The sequence below is a fragment of the Bubalus bubalis genome, chromosome 20 (assembly GCF_019923935.1).
Source record: "Bubalus bubalis isolate 160015118507 breed Murrah chromosome 20, NDDB_SH_1, whole genome shotgun sequence".
Lineage (NCBI taxonomy): Eukaryota > Metazoa > Chordata > Mammalia > Artiodactyla > Bovidae > Bubalus > Bubalus bubalis.
This window is the reverse complement of record NC_059176.1, coordinates 46,196,324-46,218,898: the sequence shown is the minus strand read 5'-3', so window position 1 is coordinate 46,218,898 and position 22,575 is coordinate 46,196,324. Positions and strand designations below refer to the sequence as shown.

General features: G+C 48.6%; 1 protein-coding gene across 1 annotated transcript; it reads right to left on the bottom strand.

Moving 5' to 3' along the window:
• Positions 1-10,943: 10,943 nt before the first annotated feature.
• Positions 10,944-16,316, bottom strand: MEX3B (mex-3 RNA binding family member B). Its single transcript, XM_006075617.4, has 2 exons — positions 14,682-16,316; positions 10,944-13,858 (listed from the first exon to the last, which is right to left on the bottom strand). The coding sequence occupies exons 1-2, from the start codon at positions 14,950-14,952 to the stop codon at positions 12,366-12,368; spliced, it is 1,764 nt and encodes a 587-aa protein (XP_006075679.4). The 5' UTR covers positions 14,953-16,316; the 3' UTR covers positions 10,944-12,365.
• Positions 16,317-22,575: the final 6,259 nt, after the last annotated feature.

Genomic DNA, 22,575 nt, shown 5'->3' with positions numbered 1-22,575 from the left:
TTCTCTCTGCCTTCCAAATTTTCCATAATCTTCCTCCACCCCAATGAGTTCATAAACTATGCTCCAGGTAGATCTTAGATCTTTCATGTTTCTTTTTTAGCAGGCTGCTGCTTGGAATATATATATATATATATATATATATATATATATATATATCGGCACCTTTCCTAGGCAGAGCAAATGGTTCAGACAAAGGCATAAATATGTAAAAGCACAAGATATAGTCAGGAAATAGTAAGCAAAAGTTTACTCTAAGCTTGCACTAAAATTCCATGACACTCCATTTAGTCATCACCTCAAACATCCTCATTCCTCTATTTTTAATAACAGTTTTCTAGCCACTGAGGCTTAAATCCCCAAATCACCCTGCCCAACCTCACCAGAAATGTCCTCTGCCCCGTCACACTGTTGATTCTATTAGGTTGAATGCGTGAAATAATGGTCCAATATCAGCAATTTCACATGACTCAGCCTAATACTTTTTCACGGCTCTCTCCTCTTCTCTCATCATCCCGGATGTTCTGCTACTTAGCACCTCACCATCTACCTCCTGGTTTCCCACTGGACTCCCCACTCCAGCCTGTCCTGGAGTTTTCCCAGCCCATATGGCTCACAGTTCTCAGAAAATACTATGGGATTTCCCTGCTCATCTAGTGGTTAAAAAATCTGCCTGCCAATGCAGGGGACACAGGTTCAATTCCTGGGCTGGAAAGATTCCATATGCCATGGAGCAACTAAAGCCCGTGAGCCACAGCTACTGAAGCCCACAGATTCTAGAGCTCGTGCTCTGCAACAAGAGAAGCCACCACGCTGAGAAGCCTGTGCACCACAACTCGAGAGCAGCTCCTGCTCCCTGCAGTTTAAGAAAGTCGCTGCGTCACAGCCAAAATAAATAGATAAGTAAATAAATGCATACTTTTAAAAAAGGAAGAGAACACTATGGAAACCATGTCCCCTAATACCTGCAAGACACACCAAACCCCCATTCACGCTTTCCAGGCTCTCCACAGCTTGTATCCAACCTGCTTTTGCAAACTTATCTTCTACTTTCCGGTTCACCTGGAACCATTGGTGGAAGGGGCCTTATACTTAACCGGTCCAGTGATTCCCAAACCTAGCTACACATCAGAATCTCAAAGGGAGCTTTTACTCTGTCAGCCCATCAATTCGTCAGTCAGGCTAGCCTTACATTCATTCATACATGGGTCTACCATGCCTAGCACTTTTAAAAAATTTGTTTTCATTAATAGACCTTATTTTTAGAGAATTGTTATGTTCACACCAACATAGGGAAGAAAGTTGAGTTCCCATCTCTCCCCACACCCCCCGCCCACCCCGCCACACATGGCATACACACACAGCCTCCTCCACCATCAACACAATACATATGTTACACTCAATGAACCAACAGGGACACATCATTAACAACTACAGAAAATGTGTTTGAATAGGTAACACACAATTTTTTTCTAAAAGATCCAAATGCCCCAAAAAGATACAAGTCTCTCTCCAGCCCCAGACTCCTGATCGCCAGTCTCCTTCCCTAGAGGTCAATTTTATGAATATACAATTATACTTGTAGTAAATCTCCATATACAATTTTAATACAAATGAATAGCATGGCATACTATATACACTCTAATGTACCTTAACGATTTCCTCTGAAGATTACATATTGTCAATATCAACACAAATCAATCTGCTTAATTCTTTATAGTACACTCTGCAGGGTTGTCTAAGGTCTAGTATTTTTATCTTTAACTAACCATCCCCTATTGAAGGAATTGTTTAGTCGCTAAGTCATGTCCGACTCTTTTGTGACCCCCACGGACTATAGCCTGCCAGGTTCCTCTGTCCATGGGATTTCCCAGGCAAGAATACTGGAGTGGGTTGCCATTCCCTTCTCCAGGGGATCTACCTGACCCAGGGATCGAACCTAAGTCTCCTGCATCGATAAACATATTCTTTACCACTGAGCCACCAGAGAAGAGAAGGAATAGAAGGAACTTTTTAAATTGCAGTTTTCCAGACCTCATCCCAATTGTACTGAATAAGAATTCCAAAGGGATAGACCCTGAAATATCTATCTCATATATGTTTTCTAGGTTCCTTTCATACAGGGATTAATATGCTGAGAAAACTGGAAATGGAGGATGTATAGTGATTTTCCTGAAGGCTCAGAACAAAGGGAGAGGTAAGAGAACCACGGGATTTCCTGAATAGGAAGTGTGGATGACTGATCGGATCTAGGAGGTACACCATAAAAGTGTGACTGTGATAAGTAACCCCAAATATCATGGTCCATTTTATCAAGAGATTTTAAGTGATTATTTTCTTGCTGTACAATTCACTGGTGTTGAAGTGCTTTCTGAGTCATCGAAGGAATATTAAGGCAATATCATCATGACTTTTAATGAGAAGTATGTTTTACTGGCCTCTAAATCCATGGGTGGTAGGTTTGGATATTTTCAGCAAGCAGTCTATTAAATTTACTCATAACTCATTGGAGTCACTCTGGACTGTTCTGTAAAAGCAAGAGTCTTCTGTGTATCTGCACAGGGCATGTTTAGAGAGAACTAGCTTTCCAGAAATCTCTAGTCTCCACTTCACCAAAGACACCCTGTTGGGCAACGCATTTAAGCTCAGTTTCTCAGGGTGTAAAATGAGGATAATAATGAAAGCCATATTATTCACTACTTCACAGGGTGGCTATGAGTTGATTCATATGAAAGCATTTTGAAAAGTGTAATGTCTCCTCTATGAAATAAAATAATAGCATTGTATCACTTTAAAGATATGTTGTGCATCAAAATGTTCAGGGGCTTCCCTGGTGGCTCAGATGGTGGAGAATCTGCCTGCAATGCACGATACCCAGATTCAGTTCCTGGGTTGGGAAGATCCCCTAGAGAAGGGAATGGCTACCCACTCCAGAATACTTGCCTGGGAAATGCCATGGCCAGAGGAGTCTGGCAGGCTATAGTCCATGGGGTTGAAAAGAGTCGGACATAACTGTACGACTAACACTTTCTTTCACTAATATGTTCAGATGTAGAAGATCAGGCCCAGACAAAATTGACTAACATCACTCAATGCATCCAAGTCTAAATTCTTCAAATTATTTTCAACCTATGAAAGTGATATAATCACATAGTAAAAAAAATTCAAAGGTCATGAGGATATTAAATGAAAAAATAATGATAGCATAAGGACTGATAGATAGATAGAGGGTACATATCACAAGCCATGCATTATCCTCAATGCTTTTCAGAGTAACCCTTTGAGGTACGTTACCATTATTATCTTCATTTCATAAGTGAGGCACATAACACAACATTATGAAGCAACTACACTCCAATAAAAATTAATTTTAAAAAAGTGAGGCACAGAGAAGTTGAGTAACTTGCCCAAGATACACAACTAGGAAGTGGCAGTGCTACTTCCCTGTCTTCACCCCCAAATGTCAGCCTTCTTCTCCAAGGGTGACCACTGTATTCATTTTCTGTTTCTACATAACAAACAGCCCTAAAACCTAGTGGCTTAAAAGAACAGACATTTATTATCTCACTGTTTCTGTGGATCTAGAATCAGGGTTTGGCTTAGCTGGGTGCCTCTCTGACTTAGGGGTTCTTAGGAGGCAGTCAAGATGTTGCCCAGAGCTGCAGTCTCAACTGAACACTGGACTTGGAGAGGGTGTGTCTCCAAGTTTATTCACATGGCGGTTGGTGGGTCTCAGTGCCTCACAGACTATTGGACTGAGCATCTCAGTTTCTCATGGCCAAGGGCCCCCCTTAATTTCTCAGCACATGGACTTCCTCACTGGATTGCCTCAGGACATGGCAGCTAGCTCCATCCAGTGTGAGAGATCTGAGATCACACCCAAGAAGCTGGTCACTTTATAACCTAATTTCATAAGTGATATCCCATCACTTGTGCCATATTCTGTTCACTAGAAGCAAGCCAACCTGCTTTCGAGGGGTGGAGGTTATACAAGAGTGTGAACACCAGGAGGGTAGGGTATCTTTAATGGCCATTTAAAGACTGTCTATCGTGGGACTTGCCTGGTGATCCAGTGTTTAAGAGTCCATCTTGCAATGCAGGGGCTGTGAGTTCAGTCCCTGGTCAGATCCCACATGCCGCAGAGCAACTAAGCCTGTGCACTACATCCACTGAAGCCTGAGCACTCGGTCCAGTCACAACTAGAGAGCCTGTGCACAGCAATGAAGGATCTCATACGATCCAATGAAGATACTGCGTGCTACAACAAAGACCCAACACAGCCAACTAAATACATTAAAAAAAAATTTTTTTAAAGACTGCCTATCATGATAGATAGATAGCTTTAGATATCTTTTAGATAGCTTTCTAAAAATTGTTTGTGCGTGCAGAGTGAAAGTGTTAGTCCTTCAGCCGTGTCTGAGTCTTTTCGACCCCATGTACTGTAGCCCACCAGGTTCCTCTGTCCATGGGATTCTCCAGGCAAGAATACTGGAGTGGGTTGCCATTTCCTTCTCCAGGGGATCTTCCCGACCCAGGGATTGAACCCGGGTCTCCTGCTTTGCAGGCAGATTCTCTACCATTTGAGCCACCAGGGAAGTCCAACGCATACAAAACTTCTTTCCCAAAATAATATCCTTGGCATATGCCTTTACAAACATCAAGAGGATCCTCCCATTTATTGTAACACAAAGAATTCCACCGAGTGGCAGTTGCATAACTTAAGTCCGCGATTGATGGGCATGCAGGCTTTTTCAGGTAAAATACCCTTTTTACTAGTTTTCCTGGTGTGTATTAAGCACCCCTGTGGCCAAGGCTCTGTGCTGGATGTGGGGAACACAGAGATGGAAAGATAAGACCCCTGACCTCAAGGCATCCTCAGCCTAGTAGGGAGAAAAGACAAAGAGATGGACAGTTGTGAAGGCCCCAGCAGACACGACTGTGGCAGGAGGTTCGAGGTGTCCTGTAAGCCCCAAAGAGGGACTAAGCACGTCTGATAATTCCAGGAGGAAGTAAACCCTTTCTCTTCCCACAGATAAGCAAACTAAATCACAAACCTGCCATTTTTCTCACCCACATCTTCCCTGAAAATACACGCTCTTGTTGGAAACAACGTAACAGACTCCTGGGGTGAGCAGCATGCATGCGTGTGTGCTAAGTCACTTCAGTCGTGTCTGACCCCATGGACTGTAGCCGCCAGGCTCCTCTGTTCACGCGATTCTCCAGGCAAGAATACTGGAGTGGGTTCCCATGCCCTCCTCCAGGGGATCTTCCTGACCCAGGGATCAAAACTGTGTCTCTTATGTCTCCTGCATTAGCCTCCATAATGCCATGTCTAGACCATGTCCAGATCCTATAAGGTCTAAGAAATGCTCTAGAAAAATGATGTCAGTGTGAAAGAGAAAAAACAAAACAAAACACACAGCTTGGCATTCTGGAAATCAAACAAGTGACTATATTTCACTTTTTAGTCAGGACGGTTTTGGCATCTTTTAGTCACTATCTAAATTAGTTCATGTGACATTTTTATGGATTTTTTTTTTTAGAGAAAGAGAATTCCGTATTCACTTTACCCTCATTAAATGCTAATTTATTTTGTCTACCTGGAAAGAGTAAAGTACAGAATTAGCTTATTGTTCATTGTTCAGCTGGTCACAAAACAGTCACTTTAGAATACATGTTGAAGAAATACCCCTGTGTGTGTAAGGTATTAATCATGCTTTGCGTTCTCAGCAGCATTGCTGTGTGTCCTGAAGTCATTATAGAAACTGGGTCCTGCTCCATCTTTCAGATCAGTTAAAGGTCCATAGAGTCAAAGCAATGATTTTTCCAGTAGTCATGTATGGATGTGATAATTGGACCATAAAGAAGACTGAGCACCAAAGAATTGATGCTTTCCAACTGTAGTACTGGAGAAGACTCTTGAGAGTCCCTAGGACAGCAAGGAGATCAAACCAGTCCATCCTAAAGGAAATCAATCCTGAATATTCATCGGAAGGACTGATGCTGAAGCTCCAGTACTTTGACCACCTGATGCAAAGAGCTGACTCATTGGAAAAGACATTGATGCAGGGAAAGATTGAAGGCAGGAGGAGAAGGGGACGACCGAGGATGAGATGGATTGGATGGCATCACCGACTCAATGGACATGGGTTTGAGCAAACTCTAAGAGACAGTGAAGGACAGGGGAACCTGACGTACTATAGTCCATGGGGTCGCAAAGAGTCAGACATCTGACTTAGCGACTGAACAACAACACTTATCAGTAAGAAGAGAACATCATTCCCATGGTTGATCATTTTGTAACAAATGAGTGCTGGCTTTTTTGAAAATATCTCACTAAAAAAACACTTTTCTCAGGAATTCCCTGGTGGTCCAATGGTTAAGACTTCATGCTCGCAATGCAGGGGGTCTGGTTCCATTCCTGGTCAGAGAACTAGATTCCACTTACCGCAAATAAAACCTGGAGCAGCCAAATAAAGAAATAAATATATAAAAAATTTTTTTCTCAAGTGGTAATAATAGGGGCTTTGGATTTAGGTACCCAAGTAGGAATCCTAAGTCTATTGCTTATGATTGTTTGATCCGAGGTTAAGTCATTTAATTTCCCTCCAACTTAGTTTCCTTATGTTTGAAATGTGCTTAGTCACACCTACCCCACTGGGTTGGATTAATGTAAAGCCCTTAGCACAGTGCCTGATTCAGAGTGAGGGCTTATTGAACTATAGCAATCATCACTGATGTCCACTAGACCAGAGTAAGAGATGTGTAAGTAATTCTCTCTCACATTCCGCTCCCTGGAAAACAGATGGTTCTTAACAGAGGCAGGAAAGAAACATTAGCTCTTTAAGTATCACTGGTCATGTTTTGACTGGGTCAGGGGAAAGGAAGGCAAAAGAGGGCAGGATTCAGCCCTAGAAGGGCCCTTGCTGCCTAAGCCAGGGAGGGAGGGATTCCCTTCAGGTGAGAAGGAGTGAGTGAACTCATTTGCTTGTTGTTGTTTTGTTGCATAAGTTGTGCCTGACTATTTTGTGACCCCATGGACTATAGCCCACCAGGCTCCTCTGTCCATGGGATTTCTCAGGCAAGAATACTGGAGTGGGTTGCCACTTTCTTCTCCAGGGGATCTTACCGACCCAGGGATCGAACCTGCATCTCCCATACAAACCCATCTCCTCCCAAGTTGCCTTGGCTCTATAAAGCTTTAAGGATAATTACTATGAGCATTGCACTGGCCAGCAGGCTCAAAACCCCCTTGACATGGAGCAAATTTGTTCATATTTCTTGGAAAGATAAGGCTTAAGAGACAAAAGTTCTGCATCACTTTGTGCCTGTTATTCACTGACAATAACAGAGCCAATGTTGGTAGGATAAGGGGGCCCCATGCAATAAGGGAAGAAGAAGAGTGGCTGGCCCAGACCCACTTCTAGAGTTTACCCATAAATCTGCCTCAGGCAGCCTGATATGACAGAAAGAGTGCAAACAGAGGCTAGAAAACCCAGGTTTGAGTCTGCAAGGGCTCTCGTTTGAGTATTCATGTTTTACTACAAACAAGCACCAGAGAATCAATGGTTTTTCCCTTAGGATGTAGGAAGGACCACTGGAGAGAATGGGAAAGAAAACATTTTGAATACTCCATGCAAACATTTTAATTTTTATTAAAAAATAAAAAAATCATTATTCACTGAGTGCAAGCTACCTCTCCTTCCTTTGGACCCCCTGTGCTCACACATCTGCTTTTGACTTTCCCTGTAATATTCCCTTGGAGAAGGAAATGGTAACCCACTCCAGTATTCTTGCCTGGAAAATCCCATGGACCAAGAAGCCTGGTAAGCTACAGGCCATGGGGTTGCAAAGAGTCGGACACGACTGAGCAACTTCACTTCACTATAATATTCCCTGATAATATCCCTGGTGGCTCAGTTGGTAAAGAATTCACTTGCAACACAGGAGACCCGGGTCCGATCCCTGGGTCAGGAAGATTCCCTGTAGGAGGAAATGGCCATCCACTCCAGTATTCTTGTCTGGGAAATCCCATGGGCAGAGGAGCCTGGAGGCCTACAGTCCATGGTGTCACAAAGAATTGGACACAACTGAGCCACTAAACAACATAAACCACAGAGTATTCCTCATATCACTACAGATACCCTGGGTCATGCTGCTGCTGCTGCTAAGTCACTTCAGTCGTGTCCGACTCTTAGCGACCCCATGGACTGCAGCCTACCAGGCTCCTCCGTCCATGGGATTTTCTAGGCAAGAGTACTGGAGTGGGGTGCCATTGCCTTCTCTACCCTGGGTCATGGGCAATCCCAAAACACTACTAAGGGTCAACCTTTATGCATTTTCTAAACTTTTAAATTATTTATTTTCATCTGGCTGTATTGAGTCTTAGTTGTGGCATGCTGGATCTAGTTCCCTGACTAGGGGTGGAACCCAGGCTCCCCTGCGTTGGGAGCACAGAGTCTTAACCACTGGACCTCCAGGGAAGCCCCAACCTTTATGCCTTTAAATGTCAGGACAATGTCACCAATTTAAAGGCAGTGAAAAGGCAACAGGAAAGACCCATTTTCTTTGTCTACATCAGGGTTTCTCAACCTGGGCTGGATAATTCTTTGTTGGGCTTTGTAGGCTGTTCAGCAGCATCCCCAGCTGCTACCCAGCAGACACCAGTGGCACTCACTACCTACGTGGTTATAACCCAAAGAGTCTCCAGAGAATGCCAAATTGGGAGGAGGGGTGGGGTGGGGGTTACAACATCACCCCCAGTTGAGAACCAGTAGATCACATAAACAAAGGACACGTGTACTAGTAATTTGGGGCAGAGATGTCCGCTGGCTGATATTTTGTTGCTGCAGAAAGATGTCAGGTGGGTAGATCCCCTGGAGAAGGAAATGGCAACCCACTCCAGTATTCTTGCCTGGAGAATTCCACAGACAGAGGAGTCTGGCAGGCTACAGTTCACAGGGTTGCAAAGAGTCAGACTTGACTGAGCCACTGAGCATGAGCATGAGAGCAGGAAGAACAGAGGATATCTGATGGCTCCTCTCATGTTCCCAAGTGAACTGTCAGCTCCGTAGCCACTGACCACCTCCAGTTGTCATTTGGGGGGACCTTGGGAATGGAACAAAGGGCCTCCCTTGGATCAGAAGTCAGTATTATCTAGCCGCACTAGCAGGACTTCCCTGGTGGCTCTGACGATAAAGAATCCACCTGCAGTGCAGGAGACCTGGGTTCAATCCCCGGGTTGGGATTCATGTGTCCACATCCTCCACTCGTGACAAGGACCTGCCCCACAGAGGAAACCAATGATGGAAAGCTCCCTCTCTTCTCAAGAATCCTGGTTTTACTAATACATCCCCAAACTTTATGTCAGCCAAGGGGACCCCTCACCTCAAAGAAATATAAGCCATCCAAGGGCATGTCAGTAGCCTCCAAATCTGATATTTTTTTTCTTTCTCATTTGCTAAAGCTTTTCAAAATCTGATTTTTTTTTTCATTTTTATGGACCACACAAAATCTCAGTGAGCAAGAGCCCATGAGAAATTCAACCAATGGACGCTTTGATTTTTCCTCGCCTTCTGTGGAATCACTCTGCTAAAACAGCAAAGCAAAGCTGCATTATTAAAGATGTAAGTGCAAAAAAAAACTCTTGGTTCTGTTCTAGGCACTTCGGAACAGCTCAAAGAAAGGGGGAATTGGACCGTCATGTTGCTCCTTGCCAGGCCTCAGCTAACCTCCAGTCCTTGAGGGAGTGAAAAACGGGGGTAAACACTGCCTGGGAACTTTCCAGAGCTGAAGATGATGCCAGAAAATTCCCAAGCAGGGCCTCTCCTTTTTCTCCTCCCACCCCAAAGGCTGTCTCCTGCCTTTGTACAGAATCATTCAAACCAAACAAATCAGGAGCTATGATGTAGGCAGCGACTACACTTCCAGACAAATACAGATGAATACAAGGGGAAAAGAGGAACCGTCAACAGAGGTTATAGTCTGCTCTTTGGACTCACCTGCTAAATGTTACTCATCAGCAAAGATTCAAATAAAAGCCTGCCACATTCCAGGCAGACACGGTTCTCCGGGAGCAGCTCAGCTTGGAAGTTTGCTGGCAATTCAGTGGCATGGTCTGGTCATTCCTAAGTACTCTCTAGAAGGCAGAGTTGTGGGTCAAGTGAAAGCACGCTGGCTCCAGCCCTTGACAAAGCCCCACAGCCAGGGAGCAGGTGTAGCCTGCCAAAAACAAACAAAAACTTCTCCCAAACAACAACACACAGTTAACACCCGCAGCCTGTCAACACCAATTAGCCTGCCCGACAAGCAGAAGCCTATTAAAACCAGCACTCCAACCCAGCCAAGGTTCCCTGCAAGCAGAAACTGTCATCTCCCGGCTTCCCTCAAGGAAGTGACCTTCAGTGGAAACCCACCACAGCCCACACAGCCCTCAGGTCCCCTGTACTTTTAGGGGGTCTTGCTGGGTGCAATTATGACTTTCCTGGGCTCTAGGCACTTTGATTCCTTCCTCCATAATAATATTAAAATTTGTGATACAACTTTGAATACTTTGATACCTGTTTTTTTAATGTTTCAGGCAAAATTGAATAGATTTTCAAGGGCCTGAAGATACTTTTAGATATTTTCATTTCGTTTTTTTTTCCTTCGAAGAGAAATTAAACATTTTCCTGCACCCCTAAAAGTTTCTCAGATCCTTGGCACTGTGCCCACAATGTCTAATGAAGTCAGCTCTGATTCAGTAGATAACTTGCAATTAAAAAATACCGTTACCCACAGCCTAACCATCTAACTAGGTACAACCTTAGCCTTTCTAAAGTCCATTCTATTGATAAAATACCGACATAATACACCTGGAAGTTGTTTCAATTCATCACTTAAGAATGATTCCTTACAAAGGGAAATGCTGAGAAGCTTAAAAAAAAAAATCAACTCACCACACAAGATAGCTTTTCTTCAATATTTTATTTATATAGAAATACTTAAAAAATGAAGTAGCACCATTACTTAAGTTTTACCTTTATTATGTAGAACTTTAAATGTCAGAAAAATAAAACTCTTGATACAATTTCAAATCTTGTCTCAGCAAATATAATATTAGTATTTGACCATGAGGTTAAAGGCCCTTTATCATAAAATAAAATATACTTTGTTTTTTTAAACTTTGCTCAGTAAAGTACATTTAAGCTCAAGTAACGTCACCTACATATACATAAACAAGTGGTAAACAAATGTATTAAAATAGAAATACTAAAACTATAGTGGTGCAACAGAATTTTTGTAACTTGCACTGAATTCTATTTATACAAATGTTAGAAAGCATCAACAGTTCCTTTTGACATGTTTATACATTTCCATTTTTTTGTAATAATATAGAATAAAATATGCTTTATATCACTGAATAGAAAATATGCTGGGTGAAGCAGTTCTAGAAGATTTGTCTGAACCTATAAAATCTCCATCCCAACAGAATACTGTTCAAAACATTACACATTTTATGGTTTGTAATTCCGTCACAATTGTGTGATTATTAAAAAATAATACAGTGTTCTTTGCCATAAGGCCATACTAAAATAAAAAGATTTAACCCAGCTACAAAAAAGTTCACTGAACTTAAATTAAAATACTTGTAAACATCTTTGCAATATGAAATATAATTTTTCAAGTCAAAAAAGAATAAAATACTTCAATCTGTATTAATTCAATTTCTCTTTAAAACTTTTAAACGTTTTTTTTTAATATATAAGAGATATGTTACAGTTTCTTTAACTTTAATAAAGCTGCAGTATCCTGGTATTACAGGAACTCCTGGCCCTTCTACGAACATTCAAAAAGGATCCACTGTGTTCTATAATAAGAATGGTAGGAACCCAGCCACAAAGGGGAACACACAGAAACAGTCCACACACATCCCATAGCACTATTATTATCCTCTTCATCATAATAATTATTGTTCATTTTTTTCCCTACTTTTAAGAAAATGGAAAACTTGTGGGGTTTTCTTCTTTTGGAAGCTTCCTATTAAGTACAGTGTAAAAACTATCATTACTAGAATGTCGCCGTTCCTATTATTTATAGAGCATGCATTTCAGGTGGTTCGGAGGTTTCCCAGGCTACAGTACTCGGATGCTGATATCCTGGCAAGTTCCTTTGTTTAAAAATTAAAATTAAAAAAAAAAAATGAGCGGATACTACAGCTTTCCAAGTTCCTCTTCGGATCTCAGAGTGTGAGCAGGAGGGCGGAGAGGAGAAGGTGGGACACCTCGAGTTAGGCAGAGAGGCGTCGCCAGGGACTGAGGCCAGAAGGAAAGGGGTGGGGGGGGGGGGGTCCTCCTTCGCCCTGTGGTGCGCGCAAGCGCGCGCTGCCTTCAGGAAAAGATGCGGATGGCCTGAGTGACCGCGGTGTGGCAGACCGGGCACTCGGGCTCGCTCTTCTCGCAGATGCGGTTAGCGCACTCCATGCAGAAGAGGTTGTGGCCGCAGGGCACCAGTGCGGCGATGACTTCGCTCTCAAAGCACACGGAGCAATCGCGGCTGCCCTTACGCCGCAACCCGGAGGAGGAGGAGGAGGACGAGGACGAGCTGGAGGACGAGCTGGACGAGGACGAGGAGCCGGACGCGTCCGACGACGAAGGCTGAAGGCCCGCCGGCAGCTGCGCCCCCAGCCCATTGGCATAGGCGGCGTAGGCCAGGCCCCCTCCGCCTGGGTCGCTGCGCACACGACGAGCCAGGTGGTGCTCGCCCGCCCCCGGGGCCATGTGCAAGGGCGGGGACAGGCGCGGGCAACTGGCGCCTGGATGCAGCCGGCGGTGCACCGGCAGCCCCAGGTTGGCGCTGGAGGGCGCGCTGGCTCCGCCCCCGGGAAAGACCACCGAGGAGGACGAAGCAGCGGACGAAGATGCCGAGGAGGAGCAGGAAGAGGACGCGGGAGCTGCAGGTCCGCCTCCCGGGGACCGCTCGAACTGGGCCCAGAGAAGGGGCGCCCCGGGCGGTGGAGCGGGAGCCGGGTCAAAGGCGGGCGGAAGCTCGGGGCAGCCGTCAGGGGAAGGCACCGAAGCCTCCCCCGCCGCCGCCGCCGCCGCCGCCGCCGCCGCGTAGGTGTATCCATTGCCGTTGTTGTTGTTTCCGTTGTGAGCAAAGCTGAGCGCTGGGCTTGGGGGGCTGTAGTCCGCCAGGCGCGGGGTGGCGGCTGCGCTGCCGCTGGTGCCCGCGCCGAAGTAAGAGTCTGTGGAGGCGCTGCCGAGCGAGCTGGAGCTGTCGTTGCGGTAGCTGGAGAAGGGCTTGCGGCCCGGAGTGGGCGTGATGCTGGGGGTGGGCTTGCTCCAGAGGCTGCCTGGGCCGGACCCGCCGGACCCATGATGCAGATCGAAGCCCACATCCGTGCCGTTGGCATGGAAATCGTTCTCGTCGGTGAGCTCAATGATGCCGCCGGTGCGCAGGGCGATGTGGGCCTCGATCTCCTCGCGGGCGCGGTCCACGTTCTCCGGCATGCCCGTCACCTCGAACACCGGCTCCTTGTCGCGGCTGGGCGTCACGATGTATGTGTGCGTCTGCTGCTGGATGCGCTTGATCGTGGCGCCTTTGGGCCCCACCACGAGCCCCACCACGCGATAGGGCACGCGCACCTGGATGGTGGTCTGCCCTGGCAGGTTAGGCGGCCCAGGCACTGCGCCGTTCAGCGCCGTGTTCTTATTGCGCGAGGCGCGGATCATGGAGAAGTGCTCGGCGGCGGAGATGATCTCCCTCCGGGCCATGGCCACATCCTCCTTCCTGCCCGTCACAACAAAGACAGGCTCCTCCCCGCGAACCGGGGTCTTGATATAAGTGTTGGTCTTTGCCCGCAGAGCTTTGATTTTACAACCTGGGAGTCCGGGTGCAGGGGAGGGAGTGGGAGAGAGAGACAGACACGCCCATTAACCGCGGAGACCAGGGACTGCCCGCACCGGGCAGCTGGAAGACAGAACGCGCGATGGGCGGAAAGGGGGCGGCTCCCTCAGAGACCCCCGGGCCGCGCCACCGGGCTGGGAAGCCGGTTCCACCCGCGAGGCGCTAGAGGACCAGCCCACTGGCTGCCTAGCCCTCCCCCAGTGACTGCAGTCAAATCCGAGAATCCCAGAAAAAAGTCAGCTGGGGAGATGCCGCTGGGACCCAGCGGGACGCGCCGTCCGCCCCGAAGACAAGGCAGAGGGGTTCGGGGAAGACGACCAAAAGCCGGGATCCTCCGGCGCGGGGGCCTTGGTGGGAAGTCGGGGGGGGGGGGGGAGCAGTCCCGGGACCCATTGTTCCTCCTCGGGGCTCCATTTCGCTTTGCAGAAATCCAGAACCCTCCTCCCATCCGATGCTCACTCCTCCTCCTCCCCCCTCCCCAAGGACCGCTCGGAGGCCCCCTCCCCCAAGCATCTATTTAAATTTTGTTTCCCCGGAGTGGGTTGGGTGGGGGGCGCCAGGGGAGAAGGCGGTGATTTTCTCAAGAGAGAGTGTCTCCCGCCGTGGCCGCGGCGCAGCTCTGGGAGACAGCCTGCCTGCACTTTCTTTGTCTGGGGCGCCGGCCCATCGCGCGGCTCTGCCTTCCTCCTCAAGGCTCCCCGGCACCGCGGGTCTCCCACCTCCCTCTCCCGCCCTCCCCGAGGGGCGGTGGCCCGAGACCCTCTCTCCAGCATCCGCCTATCCCCGGCCGGACCCACCTTGCCGCCCCACGATCTCGGCGACATGCTCGGAACTGGGCACCGGCACGCACTCGGTCATGTTCACGCTCTTCTTTCGCGGCTCGCTGTCGTACAGAGACGCGCCCTCGTCACTGTCCAGCCCTAGCAGGGAAAGCTGGTCGAGTGCGAGCTGCAGGGCTCTTTGGTCATCCAGGGTCTCTCCGCCGCCTCCTCCTCCTCCTCCGCCGCCGCCGCCCCCTCCGCCGCCGCTGCCGTTGCGCTCCAGGTCTGCAAACAGCGAGCTGGGCATCTCTCGGCCGTGCGCGCCGCGCCCCCGCCGGCCCTGGGCTCGGCGGCGAGAAGCTTCGGCCACAAAGGCAGCCGGGAAGCGAGTGGTCAGGGGCGGGGAGGCCGGCCGGCTGCAGACAGCTCCGTGGCTCTTTCCTCGGCTCCGGGAGGAGTGAATCGTTCCTGGCGGTCCGCGCCGGGCAGTGGCTGCGGGAGCCGCCGCCTGGGTCCCCACCCCAGATCTGCTGGCGGGTGGGGTGGGGGCAGAGCTCGAGCGGCAGCCGCGCGTGCCCCCCGAGTGCCCGGCTGGCTGGCCACAATGCCGAGCGAGAAGCGAGCAGGCGAGCGACAGCAGCGTTTCTTTAAGGAGCCCCTCCCCGGCTCCTCCACTCCCTCCCTCCCGCCCGCCCGCCCGCCCTCACTCAGCGCTTTTTCCTCCTCTCCTCCCCGCCTCTTGACTGAGCCTCTGCAGCCAGACGGCTCCGGAGGGGGACGAGGGAGGCGCAACGTCACCGGCGGGAGCTGACACTACAATGCTACTGACACTATCGCTGGGGGAGGCGATTGGCGCGCGCCGGCCGGGGGCGGGCGGAGGCCGCAGGCTGAGCGAGCTGAGAGCTAGCGCCCCCCACCCCCGCGCTAGCCGCAGCCCGCCCCGTCCTCCTCCCGCCCGCGCCCCTCCCCCGCCGCCGCTAACGCCTCTCTTTGTTGTCTAATGCGGGACCGACCGGCCCGGGACACTTGCCTGCACCTCTCAGCCGAGGACAGTCACTATCCCCAGGACTCCTCCCTCGCCAGACTGAAAAAAGGAAACGCGCCCAACTCTGATGCCAGGGCCCCAGCTCCAAGAGAGCGGTCCTTAGAAAGTCCCGTTAGCGTCCCCAAATAAAGCACCCCTAGAGCCAACGATGCCTCAGGGAGAAAGGTCTATTGTCTGCCCCCCAAAAGACAGACCGATCCCTCGGACACGAAAGAAAGGTCTCGAGATCCTTGTGTGTACTGGTCAAGTGGCCCCCGGCCGGGGCTGCCCACCTGCACGCGAGCGCAGGAGACACAAAGGCATACGCCCGCTCGCATCCCACTCGTGCGCGCGCGCGCCCGCAATTCTGTACCCTTGGGCGGCAATTCGCCCAACTGGCCCCGAAACTGCGGATCAGAAAGCAAGAAACAGGCTGCAGTGCCGACCTGGCCCTCCCGGCCTCCGGCGACTTCTGGAATGCACAGCGCAGAGGTCCTGCCCGTGCCCGGCGCGCGGGCAGAGACCCCGCGGGCTCTGACACGCGCACGAGAGCCGCGCCGCCACAGCGGGGACGCCAGTCATACCTCCAGCGGGCGCGGGCGCGGGTGTGCGCGCCCACCGCTCTCCGATCCCTCCCAGCCCCACGGTCGGGCATGCGCAGTGCGCGCGACGAGCGGGCGGGCCCTTTAAGGCGAGAGCGGCGGAGCTCCCCCGCCCCTCCCGCGGCCCCGCCCCAACGGGAGGTGTGTGCTTGCAGCCCGGCGGCTCTTTGTGCGCTTCTCTTGGTGGGGGTGGCGGCGGAGGGAGGGTGCGATGGGACCGGCCGGCGGGGACGGCGAGCTGCGCCCCCTCCCGGATCTCCCAGGGGCCGCCTCCGAGCGCAAGGAAGAAAGGAGGCTTTGAGGGAAGGGCCGGAACGGGGCGCGATGCCGGGCTGCTCCGCTGCTCGGTCCCTCTCCGCCCAAGTCCCCCCTCCGCCGCCGGCCGGAGCGGGTGCCCCCGGATCTTGGCGCGCGCGCTCCCCTCTTTTGTTCTGGGCTCCGCCTGGCTCGCCCGGCCCCTTGCGCCTGACCCCGGCCGTTCCGCAGAGCGGCGGGGGCCTTGAATCGCGAGGATGGCCAGCGTCCGCGCAGCGGGGCTCCTGATGAAGACAATGAGGCCATGTGGCCGAACCCACAGACGGGTTTACTCTGGAGTCCTCGCGGTGCCGCGGGGCGATCTCGGGGCTCGAAGGCAGAGGCTCCCCAAAGTGCCCCCTGCGTGACCCAGGGACGAGTGAGGGAGCGCCCTGGGTGGGCCTCGAATCTTTTTAATCCATAAAATAGGGGAAATCAGACAGCCCTCCCCACCTCGTGGGCTCTGGAAATTAGATGTGACAATAGGCGGGAGCGCGACTAGTAGGCAGTCAGGCACACGCCTAGACTTCTGAGAATGCGAAGGTGTTTTTCCTACCTCGCTCACCTGGAGCTGTCTTGGCGAAGAGGTGCTGATTATTTCCTTAGGGAAATGAGACTTGGAAGCCACTTGCAGTGGTTATTTCCGCAGGATGTTTACATCAGCTTCCTGGTGTGTGTGTTTCTTCAAAGGGGAAGCTTGGTGAGGGGGTGGGGATCGGGATGGGAGTGCTGAGCCTTCCCAGAGAGCCACCACCTAGACCCCCAGTAGAGAATTCTTCTATTTTTTAACCTAGTTTTTGTACTCAAGCCCTACCAATTTGCGAACCAGGAGGGAGTGTCCTTGAAGATTCCTGAGAGCTGAGAATAAAGGGTCCTGGCTAGGGGTAGGGGGGTGGCACAGAGAAGGCTCAGCCTGGAGCCCCTCACTAAAGGTCTGTAAACACCAAAGCAGACAGGAGAAGCCCTCCTGTCAAAGGCCTCAGCATTTGCATCTTGCCAACAGAATCTCCGTTTGGCCTCTCAACTCAGTTTCTAGGAGTTTCATACACTCCCGATCAGGCCAACTGAGGTTTCTTTTTTCAAATAACAGACTTGATGAAGGTCAAATTTTTGCTGGACTTCCATGGCTGATGAGGCCTGTGCCCAGGTAAATGAAGACTCCCCCCCCCCACCTGTTTCCTAGGCAACAGTCCTGTCATACATCCTCCCCTTCACACTGAAAGCAGTGTGAAGCTTTCAGGTGGTCAGTTCAGAAACTGGTCTGGAGATCTGAATGCTTCCAAGTCCCTGAGTCCTCCCCAGGAAGGTGAATACACTTTGTGGATGGGGAAGTGACACGTGTAATATCTTCCTTCCTTACTAAATCAGGAAGCCAGGAACTCCACCTGCCTGTAGTGCAAATGCTCCATGAAATCTCAGCCCCCATGAAGGATAAGCTAAAACTCTGACCACAGGAGTTCATGGAAAGTGCCAATCCAGAGGTGCCCATGACCTGCCACGAAGCTCAGGTTACCCTCCACGGACCAGAATTCTTCAGTCGAAATGTGTGCAAAGATAGCACATTTTTGGAAGATACCCATGAAATCTAAGGGCCTCCGGAGAGTAGGAGGGGTATGATCCTGGTGGCCAGAGCTGGGATGGCCGACAGATCTGGTTCCCAGTCCAGTTCTGCCCCAGTGTTTCTTGCCTACAAAAAGAAGCTAGTATCCAGCTTTTCATTTACTTCCCGAGAAGGAGGGGGTTGGTTTAGCGGGTAGATAATGACAGTGAAAAATGATTCATTGCACGTTGCAAAGTCCTAAGCAGAAGTATTGGAAAATGGGTGTTTTCCCCACAGCCACTTCTTACCTACTTTTATTTATTAATAATACTGACCAGTTAGGGTATCTTCTGACACTTGAATGCTATTATAAAAGTAATACTCTGGAAATTTTAATTCTCAATTAATGGCTTTTATAAGCCAAGACATCTTAGAGCTTGCAAGTCTAGTTCTGTTTTTAAATAGATAATAACACCCAACCCCAAAGTTTCTGGTTAGACTTTCCCAGGCTCCTTCAGGACCCCAGAGCTTAACTACTTTTCCTGACACAGGACGTGTTCCCTAAGGACATCCCTGATGTGGCCATATTATTTTTTGTTGTTAGCACAAGAGAGAAACTTGAAGAATGTGATCTGGTAAGATAATAGGGAAATTCAGTTGTCATAAGAAAAGGTAAAGTCACGCAAAAACAAGATTAGCAAGAGACCGCCCTGTTCTCCAGAAGCTCCAAACTGTTTTGCACACATCTTGCTTCCCCTTGGCAAACTAATTAGCTGGCAAAAGAAACTAAAGTCCTCATGGGAACACAAGTGCACTTTCGATCAATTCATTCAACATTATCGAGCAGCTACATACTTTATTATAGGTGCAGAGTAAAGTGCTGAAGCTACAAAAATGAACAAGACAGAGGAATCCTTTCCTTGGACCCCCTGCATGCATGGGTACATGTGTGCTAAATCACTTCAGTTGTGTCCGACTCTTATTCGACCCTATGGACTGCAGCCTGCCAGGCTTTTCTGTCCATGGGATTCTCCAGGCAAGAATACTGGAATGGATGGCCATTTCCTTCTCCAGGGGATCTTCCCAACCCAGGGATCAAACCCGTGTCTTACGTCTACTTGCATTGGCAGGCGGTTTCTTTACCACCAGCGCCACCTGTGAACCCCTCCCTTGGACACCGGTCCAAATCCAGTTCACAGCAGAGGTAAGTGTCCAGATGGTAGTGAAATTCAGTTGTCATAAGGTTAAATTCAGTCTGTCTAAGGTTCCAGGAAGACTTCTCAGTGGACATTTGAGTTGTGCTTTCAAAGGATGAGGTGGATGAATTAATTGAAACTAGTGGGTAGCATAGCATATGATAGGACCTCAATAAGTGTTTATTAAGTGAATGAGTGAACCAGGTTGAAAAGGCCTAAGGCATAATTTTCTTAATTATATGGATGAATACCAGTGTCTGGGAAATGGCTCAGACGACTTCAGCCACAACTACATGATTCTTTATAATAATATTCACAGGTAATAATCATTAAGCACTTATTATGTGCCTGGCACTTTTACCAAATGCTTTATAATGCAATATCTTAATGGGCTTCCCAGGTGGCTCAGTGGAAAAGAATCCACTTGCCAATGCAGGAGATGTGGGGTTGCTCTCTGGGTTGGGAAGAGCCCTTGGAGAAGGAAATGGCAACCCACTCCAGTATTTCTGGCAGGCTACAGTCCATGGGGTTGCAAGAATTGAACACGACTTAGCAACTAAACCACCACCACCACCACCAGTATTCTTGCCTGGGAAATCCCATAGACAGAGGAGCCTGGCGGGCTGCAGTCCATGTGTTCACAAACAGCTGGACACAACTGAGCGACTAAACACACAAACACACACACACACACACACACACACTCACAGGTGCAGCTTAAGCCTCTGGAGCCTTCCCTTACACAGGCTGTTCCTCAATCTGGGAGGTCAGTTCAGTTCAGTTGCTCAGTCGTGTCTGACTTTTCACAACCCCATGCACCACAGCACACCAGGCCTCCCGGTCCATCACCAACTCCCAGAGCCTACTCAAACTCCTCTCCATTAGGTCGGTGATGCCATCCAACCATCTCACCCTCTGTCGTCCCCTTCTCCTCCTGCCTTCAATCTTGCCCAGCATCAGGGTCTTTTCAAATAAGTCAGCTCTTCGCATCAGGTGGCCAAAGTATTGGAGTTTCAGCTTCAGCATCAGTCCTTCCAATGAACACTCGGGACTGATCTCCTTTAGGATGGACTGGTTGTATCTCCTTGCAGTCCAAGGGACTCTCAAGAGTCTTCTCCAACACCACAGTTCAAAAGCATCAATTCTTTGATGCTCAGTTTCTTTATAGTCCAACTCTCACATCCATACATGACTACTGGAAAAACCATAGCCTTGATGAGACGGACCTTTGTTGGCAAAGTAATGTTTCTGCTTTTTAATATGCTGTCTAAGCTGGTCATAACTTTCATTCCAAGGAGTAAGCATCTTTTAATTTCATGGCTGCAGTCACCATCTGCAGTGATTTTGGAGCCTCCAAAAATAAAGTCAGCCACTGTTTGCATTGTTTCCCCATCTATTTGCCATGAAGTGATGGGACCAGATGCCATGATCTTAGTTTTCTGAATGTTGAGCTTTAAGCCAACTTTTTGAGTCTCCTCTTTCACTTTCATCAAGAGGCTCTTTAGTTCTTCACTTTTTGCCGTAAGGGTGGTGTCATCTGCATATCTGAGGTTATTGCTATTTCCCCGGCAATCTTGATTCCAGCTTGTGCTTCTTCCAGCCCAGCGTTTCTCATGATGTACTCTGTATATAAGTTAAATAAGCAGGGTGACAATATACAGCCTTGACGTACTCCTTTTCATATTTGGAACCAATCTGTTGTTCCATGTCTAGTTCTAACTGTTGCTTCCTGACCCGCATACAGGTTTCTCAAGAGGCAGGTCAGGTGGTCTGGTATTTCCATCTCTTGAAGAATTTTCCACAGTTTGTCGTGATCCACACAGTCAAAGGCTTTGGCATAGTCCATAAAGCAGAAATAGATGTTTTTCTAGAACTCTCTTACTTTTTTGATGATCCAGTGGATGTTGGCAATTTGATCTCTGGTTCCTCTGCCTTCTCTAAAACCAGCTTGAACATCAGGAAGTTCATAGTTCACATATTGCTGAAGCCTGGCTTGGGGAATTTTGAGTATTAACTTTGCTAGCATGTGAGATGGGTACAATTGTGTAGTAGTTTGTGCATTCTTAAGCATTGACTTTCTTTGGGATTGGAATGAAAACTGACCTTTTCCAGTCCCGAGGCCACTGCTGAGATTTCCAAATTTGCTGGCATATTGAGTGCAGCACTTTCACAGCATCATCTTTTAGGATTTTAAATAGCTCAACTGGAATTCCATCACCTCCACAAGCTTTGTTTGTAGTGATGCTTCCTAAGGCCTGCTTAACTTCCCATTCCATGATGTCTGGCTCTAGGTGAGAGATCACACCATCATGATCTTTTTTGGTCATGAAGGTCATGAAGATCTTTTTTTGTATAGTTCTGTGTATTCATCAGGGATCCCCTAGTGGCTCAGACGGTAAAGCGTCTGCCCACAACGCGGGAGACCTGGGTTCGATCCCTAGGTTGGGAAGATCCCCTGGAGAAGGAAATGGCAACCCACTCCAGTGCTCTTGCCTAGAAAATTCCATGGATGGAGGAGCCTAGTGGGCTACAGTCCATGGGGTCACAAAGAGTTGGACACTACTGAGTGACTTAACTTTCTTTCTTTCTGTGTATTCTTGCCATCTCTTCTTAATATCTTCTGCTTCTGTTAGGTCCATACCATTTCTGTCCTATATTAAGCCCATCTTTGCATGAAAGGTTCCTTTGGTATCTCTAATTATCCTGAAGAGATCTCTAGTCTTCCCATTCTATTGTTTTCCTTTATTTCTTTGCATTGATCACTGAGGAAGGCTTTCTTATCTCTCCTTTCTATTCTTTGGAACTCTGCATTCAAATGGGTATATCTTTCCTTTTCTCCTTTGCTTTTCACTTCTCTTCTTTTCACAGCTATTTGTAAGACCTCCTCAGACAGCCATTTTGCTATTTTGCATTTCTTTTGCTTGGGGATGGTCTTGATCCCTGCCTTCTATACAATGTCACAAACCTCCATCCATAGTTCATCAGGCACTCTGTCTATCAGATCTAGTACCTTAAATCTATTTCTCACTTCTACTGTGTAATCGTAATGGATTTGATTTAGGTCATATCTGAATGGTCTAGTGGTTTTCCCTACTTCTTCAATTTAAGTCTGAATTTCGTAATAAGGAGTTCATGGTCTGAGCCACAGTCAGCTCCCGGTCTTGTTTTTGCTAACTGTATAGAGCTTCTCCATCTTTGATTGCAAAGTACATAATCAATCTGATTTTGGTGTTGGCCATCTGGTGATGTCCATGTGTAGAGTCTTCTCTTGTGT

Coding starts and splice junctions, on each gene's coding strand:
- MEX3B (XM_006075617.4), bottom strand. CDS start 14,952: ATGCCCAGCTCGCTGTTTGCAGACCTGGAGCGCAACGGCAGCGGCGGC. Junction 13,859..14,681: donor CGAGATCGTGGGGCGGCAAG/GTGGGTCCGGCC, acceptor CCGGACTCCCAG/GTTGTAAAATCAAAGCTCTG.